This window comes from Rhyacophila brunnea, unplaced genomic scaffold (genome assembly GCF_057557595.1).
Source record: "Rhyacophila brunnea isolate RB1 unplaced genomic scaffold, BYU_Rbru_1.0 scaffold_21, whole genome shotgun sequence".
Taxonomy (NCBI): domain Eukaryota; kingdom Metazoa; phylum Arthropoda; class Insecta; order Trichoptera; family Rhyacophilidae; genus Rhyacophila; species Rhyacophila brunnea.
In genome coordinates, this window is record NW_028232871.1 from 36,766,696 (window position 1) to 36,789,614 (window position 22,919).

Genomic DNA, 22,919 nt, shown 5'->3' on the forward strand with positions numbered 1-22,919 from the left:
ATTGCATCATTTTCTCACCATGTCTATGTCAATTATTATAATCATTCACATCCAGAAGGCCTCTTTTTTGTCAGGCTTTATCTCCTTCGGTGTATTTATCTCTTGAAGTCGCGTCCCCACTCCACTCACAGTTTGTGCAAAGCAGTTTCTTATATTTTGCTACTGCACATTCTACATAGCAGAGTGGGAATGACCCCTTGTGAGACAAATTAACTATTCCACTCATGATAGAATAGTCAAAACCATTGTTGTTTCATTGGTTAAACAATATCTATTACATTGCCTTGTCGTGTAGGCTTCTTAAAAATGTTGTGTATTTGGATCCGAGGTAGTTCTCCACGCATCCAGCAGTGTCCTAGTGAATGTCTAGCTACTAATTCTATTACTAAGGCCATCCTCTCACGCAGAAACTAAAATCCGACAAACTGGTTGCTGATGGAATTCATAAACTGGCCAGTGACTGATACTTCGCACACGGGGATACTGAAACCCAATAATCTCATAACATCAAACTGTGAAACCCATTGTCTTTCCTACTTCATTCTAAGCTTTTTCTGTAATATCTTTACGGGAATATTCTGGCAGCCTGTAGTTATACAGGCAGGAGTATTTCTCAACATCTGCCACATATTTAAAATTAAAAATCGGTTCGACCATCTTTAAAGTTTGACGTCTTGACTTGTTATTGCTTGTGTATTTCAGTTTCGATTTTTCAGATTTGATTTCAGTGCTGATTTTTCATCGATTCTACTGATATTGGTACCACTGTTTAATGGCTGACTGACAACTGAGAGACTAGCATGTCGCGTCTCCTCGGATTCAGTTGCGGGCGATTTGCAACTGAGAGATTCCAGTCTTGCCGTCAGCGAGCCGCCATTGAAATACATTAGCTAGATACTGGAGTCTCAGTTCCGTCGGATTTCATTTGCTACGTGGGAGGAGGGCCTAAGTCACATCCACACTGGAAACCATATTGCTGCCATCCTGTCAAGTCACTATTGGCAGAGATGGCAGGGGATCAAGTCGAGTGTATGAAAAATTACAAATGCACAATATTCTCTTATATGTTTAAGTTTCTAAGTTTCTCTAAGTTTCAAAACCCGCTATAACACTTTTTCATTTTTTTGAGAAAATCGATAAAAACTTCTCAGTTTATGGATAATGGGATTATTGATGTTTTTTTTTTTTGCCCAATGATAGATCATTGTTGGAAATATTTTGCATACCTATTTAGATTGTATTCTAGTTCACTGATTAAATAAAAGACTTAAATGATTGGTTATTTGTTCTCTCAACACCAAAATATATGCATATTTGAAATGAAACTGCTGACCTGTTAATTAATATTTAATTACCACATTTAAATATCATGTTAATTATATCTAATGGCCAACTTACGCAAACGGGCCAACCAGTCGCATAAAATTTGCATAGTACGTATTTAGTAACTATATTAATTTATCTGCTGGGTATCATTATTAGAACGAGATTTTTAAATGATTTCATGACAATTTATTCTTTGTAAAAAAATATATCAGTGAAAAAAGCAGTTTAAACCACTCACAATAATTGAATTACACGCCACTGGAAATTTAGGTAGTGACCCATGCATTTATGTCAAATTTAACGTACTGTTTTTGGCGCATTTGATTGATTTTCCAAGATTTTGGTTGGCTCAACATCTTGCTGTATTAATTGGACATTCAACCATATTCACAAGTTCGTCACACACTTGACTACAAATAGTTAAATTATCAATTCAACAAAATAACATTCTTCTCGCAAGTCACAACATAAATGTACTGGCGACCATGTTGTTTTTAGTCTGATTCTCGCTTTGTGTTGAAGCGGTCATTTAGTGGAAAACCAATAATTCGGATTTAAGCAAAATTTTACTAACTAATGTACCATGGTGTGTTTTGCATCTTAAAGAACATAATTTTACGCTTCGGGTGACATACTCAACTCAAAACTGCCATTTTCAGGGTTGGTGACTTTTGCCTGAACGGTGACGATATTTGACTTATTATTGATTATTCATTGAGTACGTATTCATTATTATCATTTATTTTATATAATTATTATTTATACATGAAAAAATAAATGAAATTCTTCCACGGAAAAACTTTTACATATATAAGCTTTTCATTTTTAACATATTACAGTAGACTGTAGCAGTGGCGCACCCAGGATTTAATATTGGGGGGGGGCCAAGGGGGAGAATGTAAATTAGTCTCATAGGATATTTTTCTTCTTCACAGCCTAATTTCTCGTTTATCGGCCTTTTGTCTATTGCACTCGGTGTACCTAGACCATGGTCCCCTCATCCTGAAACGGGCCCTCAGGCTAGGATATTTGGCGGGCCCCCTACCTACCGCCAAGATTAAAGGCAGTGTGAAACACTACATTAACGTTTTTCAAATTGTGTTTTAGTTCAAATTAAGGGTACTCATACAGTGAATTATTGGCGATTTTTAATACATCTACTTTGATAATGGAGCTATCGAGTATCGACACATAATAAACAAAAAATATATTGCACAATTATAATATAATTGAAAATGTTCGTGGCAATGAAGTGTAATAGAGCCGCAGGCAACTTTTTTTTGCTATTAAAGCTAATTTATGATGTGTGTTTATCTCACTTATATGGTCAACCCGACACGCCGGGCCCCCCACAGCCCGGGCCCCCCCTGGCTAGAGCCCTGTCAGCCCTCCCCAGCCATGACCTACACCACTCCGGAATTCGGGTGGACACCGAGAATTTTTTGACAGTTCCATTAGGGATTGGGTTTCTAAAAAAAACCTGACATTAGTATTTCGAAATTTTTGTGTTAGAAATTAAAATCTAAGAATTTTTTCTAAAAAGGGTGCTGGAGAATTATTGCAAATCATTTTTTTGCCGTATTTTTATTTGTCTAAGCCCAAAGGTATGGTTTATCGGTTTTCAATTTCAATGTTTAAAATCATTCTGATAATTTTGGGGGGTGCCAGGGCCCCTTGGCCCCCCCCCCTGGGTGCGCCACTGGACTGTAGAGCATCGATTATTCGGACTGATTTGGGATGAAGGTAATACGGATAACAATAAATCCTGATAATCGAGAAAATAATAAAACATCTATTATACTTCCAGAATAAACCGTTTTAATAGCAATTTTTGAAAAATTCACTGTTTTACTAATTAAAGTTATGTATTTTAAATTCAACGACATTTCAGACGAGCACTAATTTCACGTCTATTTGGAACGGATTGAGCGCTGGATATGACAATAAAATGGAGCGAAGGATAATGGGGTATTTAACCTTTTTACTGCCGGTAGGTGTATGTATGGCAGTACCTTGCACGCCGCGAATTTGATTGCAAAAATAAAAAATTAAAATCAATTTATGTTTCAGGTGGTAAAAACGAATTCTGTTCCAATTCTGAGTATGTGACGATATTCCCAATATATGTCGTTGTGTGTTCAACATATTTGTATGTTTATTAATTGTTTTAATAATTGATTTACTTTAGTAAAATCCCGTTTAAAGCAGGATGTCATTTTTGTATGAGCGGCGTTCCGTTCACTGAAAAGTTCGCGTCTTAAGACGTCATTGGCAGCCAGCCGGTTAAAAAAAATACCTTATTCTTAGGTCGATGATTATTACAAAGCAATCATAATTAATGAGATCATATACAGTTGGGTATATCACATTTGAATGGTAAAGGATATATCTTATAATCCGTATCTTTAGAATTATCTTAAAACGTGATAATCGTGCCCATTTTTTGAATAACAAAATGCCTAATTCTTGTCAGAATTTAAAAAAATACAAGGACAAATACATGGAAGTCCTGAAATAATATGGCTATATTCTAAACTAGCGGTCCCCAACTGGTGGTCCGTGAGATAATTTTGTTGGTCCGCAGAGTAATTTGAATATATTTGCAATTTTCATATTAATTAAAAAGTTTCAGTATATTCTTATATTTTTTTTTTATAATTTTAACCTTTAGTTGTTGCAAAAGTTAAAGACGTTGGACACCCAGATATCTTGTTTACTCATCCCATTATACATCGTGAGCAATTTGCTGCGAAAAAATTATCTCCAGAACTGCACGGAGTACTCTCTGATGTAATTAAAATTGTAATCGAAATTCGCCTCAAAGCGCTCAATTTTCGAATCTTTGAAGCACTTTGTGAAGAAATGCACTTTGAGATGAGATAGCTGTCGAGAGGTGAAGTACTAACCCGATTGTTTGACCTACGCCAAGAAGTCAAGTTATTCTTTCAGCAGCAAAATAATTCGAAGTTCCAAAATCTCTCGTCTGATGACGATTGGCTGGCAAAGCTTGCATAGCTGGCAGACATTTTTTCTCTGTTAAACGAGTTAAACGCGTCCCTGCAAGGACTGCACACGGATGTGTTCACATTATGAGGCAAAATTGATGCATTTTAAAGGAAAATATTGCTATGGCAAACGCGGTTGGCTGAAAAAGATCTGCAAATGTTCCCTAATTTCGATGATTATGTGAAACAGGAAGATGTCAACCGACCGAGGTAATAACTCTTGTTAGATAGCACTTACAGTCGCTCACTGACTCTTTTTGTCGTCATTATCCAAAGAAGGACGATCCAGACACGGAAATACGTGAATAATAAATCCATTTATGACGAAAATCGATAATTGTATTGTTGATCTATCATCCGACGATGGTCTCAAAAGTAAATTCCACTTGTCTATATCAAGATCTCATATCTCATTTTTGGTTTTCTTTCAAAAATGTGTACCGAGTGTTGAGTGAAAAAACTCTAAAAATTTTAATTCCATTTACAACTTCATATTTGTGTGAAAAGACATTCTCATCACTTACGGCAATTAAAACCAAGTACTGCAGTCGGCTTGAAATACAAACGGCTCTCCGTGTTGCAGTAATGTCATTGGAACCAAGAATCCAACAGCTTATTTCAAACAAGCAGCAACAAAGGTCACACTGATTACCTTTTTGTTACCTGTAATTAATCTTTTATGCACCTCTATGTCGACGTAGAATTCATATTAATTGAATAATTGTATTGATTCTTTTAATAAAATGAAATTTAAAATGTTTTTTTTTTTGCATTTTTCGTAATGAATATCTGTGTTAATAAGTTTATTTATTATAATTCTTTTATCATTATATTGACATATCGAATTTTTTACAAGTGTGGAAAAAATACGTGGTACCTAGTGGTCTGCGGGATTCAAGATTTTGAGTTTAGTGGTCCGCGAGTTCCAACAGGTTGGGGACCGTTGTTCTAAACCATTATATCGAGCGGTTCAAAAGAATACTATTTCATGTAATAAAAATACTTTATGCAGTCATCAAATGTTAAACATAAATACAAAGAAATAATAAGGCTTCAAAATTATATAAATAGAATTTCTACAACGTTTAAGGAATGTCCAGGTTTATACTCTGAAAATACCATAAAATCCCTATTTTGACACATGGCACATGCGGCCATTAATAATAATTGTAAATTGTTATCATAGACTGGTGAGCACAAATAGAGTAAATTCATGTAAAAATGTTTTCAAACAGGTGATAATTTAAAAATAATATAAAATTGCTATGAAGCACAAACAGTGTGCATATTATCATCTTTTTAATGCGAGAACCAGCCCATTATCGTCAGAACTTCCAATACTTTACTGGTAACTGATAAATAATTGGCGGTGAGCCCTAATTCAATGAAAGGACACAATAAATTAGGAATCAGCATGGCTTTGGCTTATTATATAAAAGGAGTCATGGTTTTATTTGCATACTATTACGTATAGTCCTCAAAAAATTAGTCATTATTTCTTATAGCGAGTATCAAATTAGCAATATTTTCTCTCATCAATTCTGGTTCCCAATACGTATTACTCGTGTTGTGATCGAAAGGATTCTGCAAGTCGAGATCTTCCTTTGAAGTCTCGCTCGTTGGAATTTCGCTCAAGACCGTCTCGAGAAATATCACGGCAGAATCACCGAAGGCTTCTAAAAGAAAATCGCTACTGAAAATATTCTCCAAATGAACATTAGGATGGATGCTTTCAACGATACTTTCATCCTTTTTAAATGACATTTTTGAACATTGATTCCTGACATCTGAGCTTTCATCTTGTAATAACCAAATCGCTGACATAATTACATTGGCTTTTATTTCATAGTCATCAGAATTTTTTCGTACGTCTTCGGAAAGAAGTACAGTCTTAATTAGGTGATATACGGAAGTAGCTGCTATATATCTATGTTCAAATTCATTCGAGTGAGGTTTTGAAAGTCGTCTGCAGACACGAGACAATTGTAACACGACAAAAGATGAATTATTATTTATCAAACACAACAAAGGCAATAGATATCCTTGATTATAAAAGATAATGCTTGATTTATGGTTTAAGTTTAAACGCGACAGTAGTATATCTGAATCTTTGGAAGAAATCCTTTCAAGTACTGGAATGTTTAGAGCTAATAAATATAAAACCCTAAAAGTATTTTTACCTACACTTTTCATGACCTTTGAACTGATAATGGTTTCACATAATGATTCATAGACATGTTTTTGTGTGAAAGTATTTGTTTTCAATCTATTCTTCAATACCGGCATACACACTTCTTCAATAAGCGCAGCAGCGTTTTCGGCATTCAGAAATACTTCAATGGTTGTTACGAGATCACTCTCTTGACATGCGTTAATGGCGATAGTCGCTTCGAGATCAATCCACAGACGGATACCCATTTGTATTTGTTTATTATTTATACACTCATTGTACAACTTAACACTGTCTTTTGCTAAGTCTATATACTCATTTGAAGTACGGCTATCAGAGTGATGAATGTCACGTGATGAATTTTCTACTTCTAAAAACAGAATTTTAACTAGATACGAAGACTTTTTCATGGGTACGTGAATCTTCTCCAAAATACAGAGAAAAATACTACACCACTGACTTGATTCTTTGTCAGAGAGTAAATATTTATGTAGAACACTGTTATAGTAAAAAACATAATGTTTTAAGGCGGTCAGATAACCGTGCAGTTCATTTTCACTATAGGCCGATTTAGTCTGGAAGTGTTTGTAAAAACGAGTCAAAGAATAGTATGACTGAATTATTTTGGCACTTATATTGCGAACAGCATAAATGGGACTGCCCAATAGGCCGCATAGGTAATCGAAGATATCTTCCAAATGGACGGGTTCGACGTTAAGCTGCGCACACGCCTCGCGACAAGCCGGATAGTAATTTTGTTCTCTGGCCATACTGGATAAGAGGCTCAAGACGGGAACCAGGTCGGAGTGGACTATGAGAATATTTTTTGGCGATTCTTCATTGTGAGCTGCACTCAACGAGCGACGAATGTGATGCCACAGAGATGGCACATGGACAAACAACTCGTAAGGAGAGACGGGGCATGTTTCTTCGCCTCGATTGCTCTTCTGACCGATTATCTTCGGTACGAGAGCACCATACAGTTGTAGAGCGGCATTTCTGTAAAGATAAAAAAACTTTTTGTAGACTCAGGAGATCAGTACTATCTTTTTTGGGAAATGTAACAAATAACCTCTTACTTTTCCAATTGGTTTATTAAATTTATCAAAAAATTCTAGGATTATAAAAACTATGGAACAAAAAGAATGATATTTTTTCAGTTTTATTGTAAAGCTATGTCACTTTTATTTTACGTATCACCTGCATTTTGTTATCAATTAAGTGTTTATAAATTGTTTTGTTTTTCAAATCCCCGGTTGATCGCGAAATGTCATGTCCAAACGCACCCTCTGAGATCTGGAGTTACCTATAGTGTAATGAACGAAACCGTCGTCGGGGACATGGGGCCAGATGACTAGTAAAAAAAACCATATGGCAAGAGAAATGCGGATGCAATGCTGCATTTATATTCGCATACTGACACACAAGCCTGTAAATTGCGAGCGAGGAACCGCACAAGAAGGTTGTTTCTATGTTGGATGCTTCTGTTATTCCACATAAATATATTCCAATATTCTACAATTATTAATGCACTGGGTAAAAAATATTCAACTAATAAATTGAGATATGGAAACATTAAAAAAGCTAAAAAAATAATGGTAGGTTGTTAATTTTTTACAATAATTGTACTATTTTTATATGACATCTTGTGTTGGAAGATATTTTTTTTAAAATGCCACTAAAGCAAAGTATTAATACTTCAAATTGAATTTATTTACCTGACTTGCCATTGTTCACTCGTCAGGTGATCGAAGCAAACCGTAGTCAATTCGGAAGCGAACTGGACTACGAATCTTGCCAGAAAACTGTTGGCAACCGTACGGCAAAGAAGATGAAGCGCTCTGGCTAGCGGGACGTCTCGCTCATTCGAAAAGTCATCGGCGCAAACGAGAGACGACGATTCTTGCAATTTTAGAGATGGCGACGGGGTGCCATTTTGGAATGGTTCACTCGTTTCTCCTGGATTCTTCGATGATTTCAGAGCATTTAAAAGAATATCCATTGCGAGATAAAATAACGGCTGGAAATGAAAAACAGAAAGGAAAATTAACGGTACTTTCGACTGAGAAAAAACTGCTTGGGGAATTCAAATATAAATTGAATGTTTTATAAATTTTTACATGATGCAAAAGAATGTCCCGGTAACATATTTTCATGAAAAAATACTGATCGGATTACAGGATTCAGAAATATAAAGCGACCTCTTTACAGCTGTTTATGGCTAAGCGCCTATGTGCACAGTCAAATATGCAACATGGGTGGGACAAGGATCAAGATTTGATTTATGGCTGTGTTGCAGACGAGACGAGTTTAGATGTGCGAGCCAGTTAAGCCTAAGATTAATGGCTCATCTTATGTAGGCGAAGTCGATGCGAACGCGGTTTGAAGCAATACAAAGCGAAACGATGCAAAGCGGCAACGTTGTCCAACGTGGCTTGTCACCAGTCGTCATCGCATATTATTCATCATGGTCGGACGCAAGGTTTTTTTATTTGAAAACTTATATTTTAAATACAAAATTTTACGGAAATATCTATCTCAAAGAAGTGGAACTAATATTATATATTTAGAAAGATACGTTCATGGAGATTTTCATCATTTATATGAAGATAATCAATGAGTATCAGCCGCGCGCCGCGTTCAGTTCGCGCAAAAATATCAATGTAGGCCACTCATTTGGCACTCCATGTGTTTGATATTTTCGTGCCGCGCCGCGTCGCATAGCATTCGCATCGACTTCGCCCACGTAAGACGGCGCATAACCGGTGCAGCGTTATTCGATAAACAGCCGAGCTAGAATAAGTGTACAGATTGTAAAAAGACAATAAACATACCTTTTCTTCTCGGGAATCATTGCTGATAATCTTATCGACGAGAATAGTAAAGCCGGCACTTTTACGAGTTATCGACCCGCCGTGGCTTTCATCTGCAGAAGTGGCCTGCACCAGAAAATCTCTCAGCATTAATGAAATCAATTCATTGATTCCAGGATTCATCAGCGATGTCAGGTGTCGAACTGTGATCCCTATAAAAATACATACATTAATTAATGTGTTAATAATTTGGACCCACGATGGCCGCGTGACTTAAACATCAGCCTATAGCGTCGTCGGTCCCAGGTTCGAATCCTGGTTCCAGCAAGTACATATATTCTTTTTCAATTTGTGTATGAGTCAGTATGGACCCAACAGGTTGAGCAAGTGGCTGACATCCATTTCTCGTAAAAGCGAAATCTGTTAATACAAACCTTCACTCTGTGGATGCCCATATGATCGGACATGGTCGGATTGGTTGATTAATACATTCGCGGACACATGTTAGTGATATGACACATATTAAAATATTTATTTAACAAATTTTCGATTTAGATATATAGAAATGAGTTAAGTCTTAAGATATCACACTATCTAATGGAAATTTGTTCGCACCGTGACACAAGTAGCAGGACACATATTGTTTTAATCCAAAATACGACATCTATAAATGTCGTGTCGTATTCCGTTCCATAGTACCTACAGGACGTCTATGGACGTCCTGTCATATCACATCTCACAAAATACGACATGTATAGACGTCGTGTCCGCGAATGTGTTAATAATTTCATACATTGATCTCCATATAATAAATAGTGTATGTACCTAGGGTCAGATGCAAAGTCATACTTAACTGACGTTTAATACATATTAGGCGACCGATTAGCGAGTAGCAACACTACCATACAGCAACACAAATGTCATATCTTGGAAAACTCTCAAAAACATATTACTGTCTATTAATTAGAAAAAACGTAGAATCTTAACTTATTGTTATTAAAATTATTACATTGAAGGATGTCAAAACTAAAATTTGGAACAATCCTGGTGCCATTTATGAATCAAAATTAGCATTGTTATTACTGTGATTTAAATAACAAAGGCATGATGATATCTCCGTCCAAGTCGTGAGCGAGAAGAGGCATTCATCTCCTCGTTCAGTATGCTGGTGTTTCGTCTGTCATTGGGACTATTGAACTAAGTGAACAAATTAAACACCAGAATTGTAATCGGAAACGGTGAAATTTATTACGTTAATACCAATGGTTACATTTTTATACAAATTCTTTTCAATTTAAGTTTGGCGGAGGACGAGCTTAACATTGTTTACTGTTTGGCTGTCAAAATGCTTCTGCAAGATTCTGCGCGTGCGAAAATCCAGCGCAGAAAGCAATGTGCAAAATGCTGAGTTGCCATTCTTATTAAATTACTTATGACACCATTGCCGGTTTTATTATTTATTTATTTATTCTCGCAATCAGCCCTTACTATGTGTCGGCTTGATAATGGTTCGGGCATCTTTAGATCCACAGAGACATCCCCAAATGGGGACCATTCGGGGGTGTAACAATGACTTGACGAAATTTAAAAACATCTCAGGTAGCATAATTATTAGGAAACATCTGCAAGAATGATGTACGAGTCGGCGGCTTAGTCGATACCTTATTCTAACAAGCGAAAGATGTGTGATCAAATTCCACTCAGTCATATTTCTGAAGCTTTTTCAAATTATGTACTTTTATGTATATACATTTTGTGTTTAAGATTTAATTGAACACCTACCCAATGTGGCTCCGGCGTGCTCTATGGCTCCCTTATGGCGACATCTCGTAAGCACTGTCACAATTACATTTAAGCAATCGCCCACAGTTTTTATATCCATTCGAGTGACGTATTTTAGAAGAAGTGTAGACGACAATCCACAACTGGCCTGGAATTGAATAGCAACATCAAAATTGGGTCATTCTAGGCACCATCTGGCATTTTATCTAGCTAATAATTTGTGGTAGGATGGAATCACAACGAATTCACAATTAATAGCGTTTTTATTAAACTGTATATTTATCCTTGAATTTAAATTTAAAATATTTTTTTTTTAATGTTTTAGATACAATATGAGATGTCCGGGGTTCCAGCAGCTAGTTCAGGTGTCCATCGAACCCCGGATTCACAAAAAAAGATAAAAAAATTTATCTTAATTACACCTCCGCCCAGTATGTGATTTTCACACACCGGACGAAGGCCTTTACTTATGAATAAAAAAAAATTTACTTAGTTGAGGAAGGAATCAGATTAGATGTTTTATGAAGCCGTTTCTAGAGGTCAGGGTTACGTTTCGACTTATGACTACTAAACGATTATTTTACACCGGGAGAAGCCCGCCTGTAACAGGGGTGTATCAAATACCTATGTTGATTAACTAAAATACTTTCAAATGTAAATTATCAAAATTTATGCAATGTTACATTATTAAAATCAAGATTACCTTTATGAAAAAAATCACAATCAAAAGGCAATTATTATGATAACCATCGGTTCATAGTATAACAAAATTATTGAATGAAAGAAAAAATATAAATCTAATACTCACATCCAAATTGAGCCAAATGTTATTGAGTACCAAATGGTGTGCATTTGAAATATGCAAATTATTTTCACCGTCTACCGGATCATATCGGTGTGCCGACATATCGATGACGTGCTCAATGCTGTCACTCATCTCCGCAAAGCTCGGCGGATAATCTTTACTGTCGCTTTCACTCTTGCAAGCCAGAATGTCGAGGAAGTGACTCGTTATCGCACCGGAGAGAGAGATTAATCTTTGTAGGGTATCGTCAGTCATCGAGTAGGAGTTCAAATACTTGACAGTCATCTTCAGCGCGGATATCAATCCGTACAGCGGTTTATTGTCGTAGATAGAAAGCAATAGATCACTCTTTTGATAATCAAATTGATTTGTCGCCTTTTTAAATAAATATTCAACTAAATCTGAACAGCCTTCCAGTGGCAAATCAGGCTGCTCCATAAGACTAGCGATTATTTTAAACATTAAACATCCGCTCTCCATTTCATAAAACATCCTACTGTTGCACAGCACGAGTCCATTTGTGAAAAGTTCTCGTGTAATATGGTCGTATTGTAATAACTTTACACTGTAATGGCCGATTAGAATACTAGTAGTCAATTCCCGTACATCATCCGTAGGATCGTGTATACATTTTATCAACGCTTGAATGTTATCTTGATCTTTAAAATGCCACTTATTTTTTCCTTCTAAATACTCTACTATTCTACATACACGTGCCAGATTTGGAGCTTTGCGGTAGCTTCCGTTTTTAGTGTGCCCTGTCGTGTTTTCCGTAGATTGTTTCATATCACTCGAAGGATACAAATACCTCAAAACGATTTCATTGATGTGCAGTGAAAATATTTTACGGTGATAATTTCCAGGTTGTTCTAAATTTTGCATTATAAATTCATGTATCCAAATAAAGTACTCTTCGATGTAAAATCGATCGTCATCGTCTGAAGAAACTTTAATTTTTTTTATGACGCACAGAAACGATTCGATGAGGCGGATAAAAACCACAGTAAACGAATTGATAGTACTGTTGCAGAAAGAAGTAGAATTGTAGTTGATATTGGTGATCAAGAAATCTTTGACAATTTTACACTCTTCTTCTGAAATGACATTGAATTGGTGAGTACCGCAAACTACCTGGAACGCTTGAGATCTGACGTCTTCGTCGATATGTCGTAACCCATAATAGACAGCATCTTTAAATTGCTGCTCTTTTTGAGTGACATTACGCCAATCTGTAAAAATGCGGCCAGTTTTACGACCTATTTTCAATACATACAGTAAGGCATAATGATCATTATCACTCGAGGACTTTTCAACAAACAAATCTATCAGAATGTCAAAAACTTCTGGAAAGATTTTCAAAGTAGGAAGAAGCCAATGGTTTAGTATATTTGTCTGAATACATCTTTCTTTCGAGAGCATATTGTTTTTGAATAATTCAAAAAATCTTTCACGCCATTTTTCCAAGGTCAGGTTTCCAATCATGGTCTTGTACAGACTGCTCCCGGCCGACACGAGAGACGAACACTGCAGGCTGAGTTCTAAGCCGTCTCTACTCAATTTGAGGTCTTCGAAGATCCGATCGTCTCTTAAATCCGGTAAAACTTCACACAGAATCAAATATTTCGCTCTGTTCCACGGGTATTTCAAGGTGACATCTTTAACCGCATCGAGTATGCTATTTTTACTGGCATCCATCAGTAACCGAAACGTTTTTAGTAATTTAGAATTGATCTCTCTGACGCCGGATATAGAATTCTCCCAGTTGCTCGATATGACAAATATGATGACACGGTCCATGTCTGAAGCCATCACTTTATCGACAATACCCCACACTAGTATCTTCTCTAGCATAACGTGAAGCGTTTTGAAGGAATGAAATGTAACATTGGAATACAATAGACAGATTTTTGCAACGATTTTAAAAGACGCTAAAACAATACAATCGTTTACTTTTTGCAATGCTGAACCTTCAGGTTTGTGCACCGAGTCCGACTTAAATAGTCCGTTAATGAGACCAATAATCATTATATTACACTTTCTGGAATACTGGCAGTCTATTGTCGGTTCTGAGTCCTCACTTTCGCCATATAATTTTCTTTGAAACGAGAAGAGAATAACAAAAATTTCCTGCAAAGTGTCTTCAACGCTTTCATTCGACATCAAATGGAGCGTAGAACAATATGTGAGTGAACAGATGGACTGTTCTTCTGTTGTCGGCAGTCCATGCTTAAGGTGACACATTAGCATGGCTGAAATCTCAGCAGAGCGAATTAAGAAAGTGTTATCTTTTTTAAATGTTTCTTTCGGTATCCTGGTGCGGATAACTGCCAAAATTTTCTGCAAACAATAAAAAACTAAATGAAAAATCAGCGTATCATAAAAAGACACCATTTGGAGCAGCGGTGAATGTTAAAATTATTGCTTATACTCGGCACATCGCAGGTTTGAATCCTTTAAACGGCTCGAATGGCTTGTTTTTTCAATACCAATACATATGTTTGTTTGAGGGCCATTAACCCAATAGCTACCGGCTGCTGATCCTCCTGAACCCTGTTATAGGTCCACATGTTCTGTCTTTCAGTAAAAATCTTTTTAATAATACATGTTTACATTATATTATCTGGAGCCACTCTTGCTTCGTACCCGGCAGTGGCGAAGGTAGGAGGTAGGCTGTTAAGATCCGACATAAATAGTGCATACTAAGCTTTGTCAAACGTGTTTGTTTTCATACATAACTTGAAAACACTTCAGATATATATATACCCACCAGAAATTTATTATTAAACTACTACAATGTGTAGATAGTGTTTAAAATTTAATTCAACCCTGCCTAATCCAAGCCATAGTACGAGGGGAGTTCCATAAGTTCGCGGAATGGTGGTGAAAGTAGCATTGTATTGGAGTTAAAATTATTTTTTTATTGTTAAGTAATCCTTTTTAGGTATACTTGAGCAATTTCAAGTTGATTGTTCCATTAAATCGCTTCCAATATTCAAAAGAACAAAAGAAAGTCTATGATAATTTAAAAAATGTCAAATATTGAGCTTTGTGCAGTAATTAAATTCCTCACAAAATAGAGAAAAGGTGTGGAAACCATCCAAAATGAAATGAAAGTGGTTTATAGCACTCTTTGTTGTGGTGAAACCATGATTTACAAATGGTCACGTTTATTTAAAAAAGGTTGAGTGTCATTAGAAGATGATGACCGTTGTGAAAGGCCAAATGACAGTGTAGTGACACATGAAATGGTATTAAAGATCGAAGATGCCCTTATGGAAAATGCGGAAAACTAGCCGAAATCGCGGTAAGGTTCAATCTATCCAAAACAACAATTTCCATAATTATACACGAAAATCTTGGGATGTCAAAGGTAAGCACGAGATAGGTATCACGAATGCTTGTCCCACATGAAAAAAGGTACCGTGTGGAATGTTCTAGGCAGTCTGGCGTCAATCAAGAGGAACTTATCAACAAAATTGTTACAGGAGATGAAATGTGGGTTCATCATTATGACCCTGAGTCAAAATAGGAGTCCATGCAGTGGCATAAAAAGGGTGGTTCAGCCCCCAAGAAGTTCAAGGTCGTACTATCGACTGGGAAGGTGATGGAAAGTGTTTTGGGATTCACAAGGAATCATGTTAATAGATTATAAACCAAAAGGCACCAACATCACAGGACAGTACAATGCTAATATTCTAATTCGCTTAAAAGAGTCTATTAAAGTAATATTTGTTTATATATTATGTAACTATTTGTTTAATTAAATAAAACATAATTTTACACTACTTATTCCACTTTTTTAATAAAATTTTGGACCGGTTTCGTCTTCCTTAACTTGTTGCACGCGGAGCATTTAATTACTATTTAATTACCGCATTTAAATAACATGCTAATTATATCGAATGGACAATTAACAAGTGTACAACTGGTGTACCATCCGTGTGGAAAGGATTAAAGGGACATTATCAAAAAGTGGAATAAGTACTATAAAATTGTGTTTTATTTAATTAAACAAATAATTAATCAAATAATACAAAGCAGTTCCATCATGAATTGAAAGTTGATACAGAATTGATGGAATGACAATTTAGCTTATACTCAATTCATAAGGAAAAACATCAATTTCACGTATAAATATAGTTTCTCCAATCATCATCAAATATGATTGATTTTTGTGGGCTGTTCCAAATAGTACACTTTTACCGACTTCACATTTCAAGTTCCTTAATTTAAGTGGATAAGTAAGCTATCGATTTCGATTCTCTTTTTTTGGACATTCCCAGTGACAACTTTACTGAGACGACATTTTGAGAGAAGTATATGACATAAGTGTCAGAATAAGTTACAGTGCCATATTATGTAACACACAGTATATATATTTTTATTCCAAATGTTGGCCTTGAATGAAGTGTCGACTTATTTCAGCGAGAATTTACGTCAGATACCATGCAGATGTTAACAGTAAGTGAAATTTTATTTCAGATACATGACATAAGTGTCAGATGTAAACCGAGGGGAGGCCTTCATTCAGCAGTTGAACGACCCTGCCTGATGATGATTGATCATATAAAAAAAAAACTTATACTTACTTTTACCGTTTCTATCTTCAAGTCTTCAGTCTTGACATCCAGCCATTTATGCCAAGTATTTAATGTCTCCAAATCCATTTTAATTTAGTCTTTTTCTCTTATTTATAAATGTATTGTTTGTGTTGCCATCAATGATGACCCTTGCATGGTTTATAAAGTGTATTTTGTGTAATTTTTCACAGATCGCAAGCGATGACAACACTGTAAGGCTACTAAGTGTGACTCAGCACTTGCTTGAATGGCCGCTGTTTTCTGGACGCCAGGGATTCTAACGATTTTGGTACGCTGTAACAAATATGGAACGATATAAATAAAACAATCCATTTTTATTTTGTTCAACTGTTTATTTGTAACAATATCGGACAACTTAAATTTACATATTTACAATAAGATGTCACAGAACTTCTACAATAATTATATATCTATCTTCTAATAAATCTAATACTTTTCTCACAAGTAAATAGACCTGACAAACAATAAAATTATTTTTTTTGATGATACTACTACAATCTACATTAACAACTGGTAAATTCTATTTTGTATTATGAGCTACATTTAGTCCTGGCACTTGCATATTGTCGGAAAGATGTGTAATAGTACGGGTGCGGTGTACAAATGTGGCAGGTAGCTGAAAGTGATGGAGACAAATTGATTTTGGTTATTTATTCAAAGCTCTCCCAAAGATTGCCGGACACTCACCTGTTTCAAAAGTTACCCGTATGCCAGGACTAAGATTAATGTAGGTGGCTTCTTCTACCAGAAATATTATAAATAATAGTCTATATCAAAAAAACACAATGGTAATTGCCATAGTCCTACTTCTGATGTGGAATTGAAAAGATAATATGAAGTAATCGATTAGATAAAATATAGTTGCCAAATTATTTTGTAATTATAATCGCAATGTTGTATGAGACAATATTTCTACAAACAAAAGAGGCTTTCTCAAAGAAAAAAATGCAAATATTACTCATCTACTTACAATTTCAATACAGATCGAATTGGTATGCACAAAAGTAAGCAGGTACCAACATCATATTTTTAGAATTTGAATGAAATTTTGACAATTGGCCAAAATTGCACCCACAAATTAATGACACATGTATTTAAAAAATTGCAGGAATTTTACAAGAAATTATTATAAATAAATTGACATTTCTCTAAGACATATTTATTTCATCGATTTCTACATATTTACATTTGTAAAAAAATCAATATAAATGCGATTACTAACAATCGAATTAATTAAGTCAAAACCAAACTCAGCTAAACCACAAAACGGAAGCAATAAAAATTAACAAAGGAGCTGTATATCAAAAGAGCCTTTGACCAGTCTAATGAGAGCATCAATACAACAGCTGCACATAAATGACATGATGCGATAGGAAAAATCCAACCACTCTCTGGATAACCAATTTTGTAAGTATACATTTCTCCAAAAAAGAAATTTAAAAAAATGATACTTGTGCAAACATTAGTGTTCTCTATATTTTTATACGGAGTCGAGTCATGGACCCTGAAGGCAATTGATGCTTTTGAGATGTGGTGTTGGCGCCAAATGCTTCGTATTTCTTGGACGCAGCACAGGGCGAATCGGTCAATCATCCAGAGACTGCAGATAAAGGAACAGCTCTCGACAATATGTCGAGAGACGAATTCTGCAGTTTTTTGGACATATTGTCCAGCATGGACCGGACAACCTGGAGAGACTGGTGGTTTTGGGTGGCCTCAAGGGAAGGCGAAGCTAAGGAAGAGCGTCTGCGCGCTGGAGTTATCAAGTGAAAGAGATGACTGACGACATCATTTATTCTGCCCTGTGAGAAGCGGAAGATCGAGAAGGGTGGAAAGTATCGGTGGCTCAAAGGATTGCAAAATTAAAAAGTGGTCACGATCCTCAGCCATGAGTGTACAACCAAGAAGAAGAAATATTCAAATATATAATGTAATGTTTCTTAATATTTTATAATTTTTGAAGATTAGTAGATATGAAAAAAAAGCTTTTGGTTATCACTTTCATTTCATAGATGGATCCTTAAATCCCATAACAATTTTATAATTTCGTTAACACAGATCTATTTTGAAAACACGATGGCCGAGCGGCTTAAGCGTCGGCCTATAACGTCGTGGGTCCCAGGTTCGAATCTTGGGTCTGGAAAATACACACATTTGTTTTTCAATTTGTGTTTGAGTCAGAATATGGACCTAATAGGTTGGCTAACATCCATTTCTCACAAAAACAAATCTGTTAATACAAACCTCCAGTCTGTGGAGGCCCACATGGAGACATGGTCAAAAGAAGAAAAGAATTTTGAAACATCAACAACTCGAATATTATAAAAATATTAGCTTTTATACATTTTTAGAAAATCACACTAGAAACCTTACCTTACTAACAATAATTATTTGTTAGGTAATTGTGCCGCAGATGCCGTCATGAGCTTTTATAATTTTTTTTTACGAAAACAGTTTATTCCATGTAGACAATTATAATAAATACCTTTTTCTGTCGGTGCATAGGCTTTTCGATTAAATAATTGTTAATTTAAAATTTGAAATTTTCATACATTTTGATGCATCATTATCGCAAACTAAGATTATATTAGGTAATATTAGGTTGGGGTAGGTTTGGTTAGGTCTAAAAAGAATGTTATAAAATCTCATGACGGCATCTGCGTCACATTTACCATAAAATAATTTCATATTATTTGTCGTATAGTCAAGTTTGGTTTTGTTTAATAAATTTAGATTAATTTTGCATTACTTTTCAGGGACAGGTTCGTATCCTTCCGTTTCGATTTTCTTTTTGAAAATATTATAATTCCACTTTCTGTCAAAGTGCTTAACCCATTGCGAGGGGCACGACGATTCGTAAACCTTGCGTAGGTCCTGGCAAGTCGTGCCCGGCGTCTCGGGGTTGAGATTATTTTTTTCTAAACATTCCCAGTATCTATCTCGCGCGTCCCAACACACTTGTCTCTCGGATTTAGATGGAAACGACATTGTATGCACGTAAGTTATTTATAAATGATAAATTAATTATTATTAATGACACATTTAATTTTATATAATGTATAAATTAGAGAAATAATTTTATTTATTCTTAATAGATATTCAATAACACTGAATTTAATGTTTCTGAATGAAAATTATGAAAGTATTCTTGTTAGATCCGAGCGGATTTAACAACTGACCTTAAAGCCGATGGCCAGTGTGTTAAATTATCTCCCCGCCAGAAGTGTTTTGCGTTGTCCAATGAAATTTTAATATGTTTTTTTCTTCGGCCAATCGGCTTCTGGCGTCGAGATGAATTTTCGCCGCTCTGCAAAAAATAACAGAGAGCACATTTCACTATTAATCATTCGGACTGTGGACACATTCAGCGTTGTGCTGCGTCTGTCTTCAAATACTCAGAACTATTAGAGAATTTTAAAATAATAAATGTTCAATTTAGTTTTAAAAATACTTTGGCATAGGCAACAAATAACTAATCAAATTTTTATGACAAGTTATATGAACCTGTCACATGAAGCAAAATAAAATAAATCATTACAAACACAAATTACTGAGAAATGATTTCTTTGCATCTTCTGAAATATCAGTTTAAAAAAACTTCAGGGCTCGAAGTGGACCGGAATGTAGCTCCGGTATAATTGCTGGTCTAATCTGGTGTTGATAAAATTTTCCATTTTGAGCGCTGAAAACTTTGTAATTGTAAAATATACTTGATATCATGCGCGGCTCCCTCCTTAGGTCAATTAGTCAATGACCTCCCAAAATAAATACCTTACAATCGACAGAATAATATTAATAATATCTACAATGTCATATATAATAATAATCGGTGGATTTGAAATTATAAGGCGTACGCTTGTTTTTGTTTTGTATTCTCGATAGGCGAGAATTCCCCGCCAATTGCCGGACAATTCAATTCTTGACCCAAAATTAATATTTTTATAAAATTTTCTCTCTCATTTCTCATACATTAGACAGAGAAAGATAAATTCAATATTCGACGCTTTGAGTTCCAAAGATCCGTGCATTACAGGTCTCTCGCCCATTGTCCGAGTGTGAAACAAAAAATATTTTCAGCTAATTTTGCGAAACAGAATGATAAAGTCGACTGAATTATGGAGTCCCATGCTACTGCCACGCCGAAAATTATTGTATACTGTATTTTGTTCTGACAGTTGACAAGTTTCAACGAATGTCTTTTGGTTGTTTTAAACGTATTTAAATAGTTTTTGGTGTAGTTATTATACGAATTTACACACAAAGTTTGGTTTTTAGTGATTTATTACATTTTCGTGAAGTTTTGTGGAATTTACGACGGTTTATTTGTTTGAACTGACACAAAATGTCTAATTCAGTGGATTATATTTTAAACGAAATAAAGAATGAGACATTTAACTATGATAAACGTCTACAAGCGAAGATATTAGGCAGGTACATGCCGGATATGAAAATAATTCAAACAACAAAAGAGAAAAGCAAAGATGTTAACAGATATTTCAACAAGAAAAGCTATCATTTTTGTGAATGGATATGTGGTTGCAATGAAAGGAATTTATTTTTTTGTTTTCATTGTTTAATTTTTGATTGCAAAAATGAAAAGCAATGGACAGAATTTGGTGTTGGTGATCTAAAACATCTTAAAGAAAAAATAAAAAAGCATAGCAAGTCAACAGCACACATAAATAATTCTATGAGTTTTGTTTTATTAGGAACAACAGACATCCGAATTCAGTTAGATAGTGCATACCGCAGATCGATTGTTGATCACAATGAAACTGTCGATAAAAATCGTTTAATTTTAACAAAAATTTTAAAGTGTATTCAATTTTGCGGATCGTTTGAGCTGGCCTTACGAGGCCATGATGAGTCTAAAGAGTCTGATAATCCTGGTATATTTCGTGGATTAATAAATTTCATGCAGGAAATAGATATTGTTATGAAGGAGCATTTAGAAAGGTCAACTTCATTCAAAGGAATTTCGAAGACTATCCAAAACGAATTGCTAGATTCAATATTAAAAGTCACTCAAGAAGAAATTAGATGTGACATAAAAAAATCTAATTACGTAGCTATTCAAGTTGACGAAACGACAGACAGCTCTACAAAAACGCAAATGGTTTTCGTTGTAAGATATTTAAAAGACAATATAGTATGTGAAAGATTTTGGAAGTTTGTAAATCCAGAGGTGTGCACGGCAACAGGATTAACAGAAGAAATTTTAAAAGAGCTGAGAATCTTGGAAATTCATCCTCGACAGCTAATAGCGCAAAGCTACGACGGAGCGGCAATAATGAGTGGGAAAACTGGAGGAGTTCAGACGAGAGTCCGCGAAACTTTTCCACTAGCACAGTACATCCACTGTTATGCTCACCAATTTAATTTAGTTATGCAAAAAGCATCCACCATAACCACTGGTCTGAAAGTTTTTTTTGCCACCGTCCAATCATTTTCTGTCTTTTTTTCGAGATCACCAAAAAGAACGAAAATATTAGATGAATTCGTCAAAGTGCGTCTACCGAAAGCAGCTCCAACTAGATGGTGCTTCAATGCTAAATGTGTGGAGACAGTTTTTTTGTACCGAGAAGACATTTTACAGTGTTTAAATTCAATACTGGACAGAGAAAATGACACCAATACCCTAAGTCAAGCCCAAAACTTAATAAATAATTTGGAAAAAAATACTTTTATTTATTGGTTGACTTTTTTTCACAAAATAATGCCTCATTGTCAAATTTTATTTAAACAAATGCAAAAAAGAAACTTAGACGCTATTAAGATAAAAACATACATCGATAATTTTAAAAAATATATTTCCGAAATCAGAAATGAAGCTAGCACTAATCCGAATTCCAGCTGTGCAACGGGTGACCATAAAAAGAGACGGATAGATGACAATAGCAACGCAGTAGCAATTGAAGTCTGTGATACAATTATAGTGGAAATAGAAGCACGATTCACATCCAACGATCATCTTATTATATCCGATTTGTTCAATAAAGAAAATTACGCTGATTTTAAAAATAATTTTCCCACAAGTCAAGTAAATTTGGTAAAACAGTTAGAAGAAATAAACATAACCAAGTTAAAAAATGAATTATTGGTGTTTTATCAACGAGATGATTTGCATGGCGCTAATAGTGCAGTTTCTCTTCTACATTTTTTACTCAGCAATAATTTCATTGAAACATTTTCCGAGTCGATCAAAGTTCTCCAATTTATTTGCGTCATACCAATGACAACAGTTGAAAGTGAAAGATGTTTTTCCACTCTCAAAAGAATAAAAACCTTTCTACGCAATACGATGGGCCAAGATAGACTGGCCGCTCTTGCAATGCTCAGTATTGAAAAAAAATATGTGGGAAAAATAGACAATTTTTATAATCGTGTGATTGATGATTTTTCAAAAAGTAAAGAAAG

At 35.2% G+C, this 22,919-nt stretch overlaps 1 protein-coding gene across 1 annotated transcript in view; it reads right to left on the reverse strand.

Annotated features, from left to right (window-relative positions):
* Positions 1-148: 148 nt before the first annotated feature.
* The window catches only part of LOC147070987 (uncharacterized), a 29,047-nt gene continuing 6,276 nt past the window's right edge, over positions 149-22,919 (reverse strand). The window contains exons 2-8 of the mRNA XM_085949234.1: positions 19,682-19,809; positions 16,491-16,775; positions 11,905-14,238; positions 11,097-11,244; positions 9,336-9,526; positions 8,220-8,521; positions 149-7,500 (exon numbers count right to left, since the gene is read on the reverse strand). Of these exons, the coding sequence (XP_085805360.1) occupies positions 5,817-7,500; positions 8,220-8,521; positions 9,336-9,526; positions 11,097-11,244; positions 11,905-14,238; positions 16,491-16,568 (4,737 nt within the window). The 5' untranslated portion in view covers positions 16,569-16,775; positions 19,682-19,809 and the 3' untranslated portion in view covers positions 149-5,816. The remainder of the gene's footprint in view (positions 7,501-8,219; positions 8,522-9,335; positions 9,527-11,096; positions 11,245-11,904; positions 14,239-16,490; positions 16,776-19,681; positions 19,810-22,919) is intronic.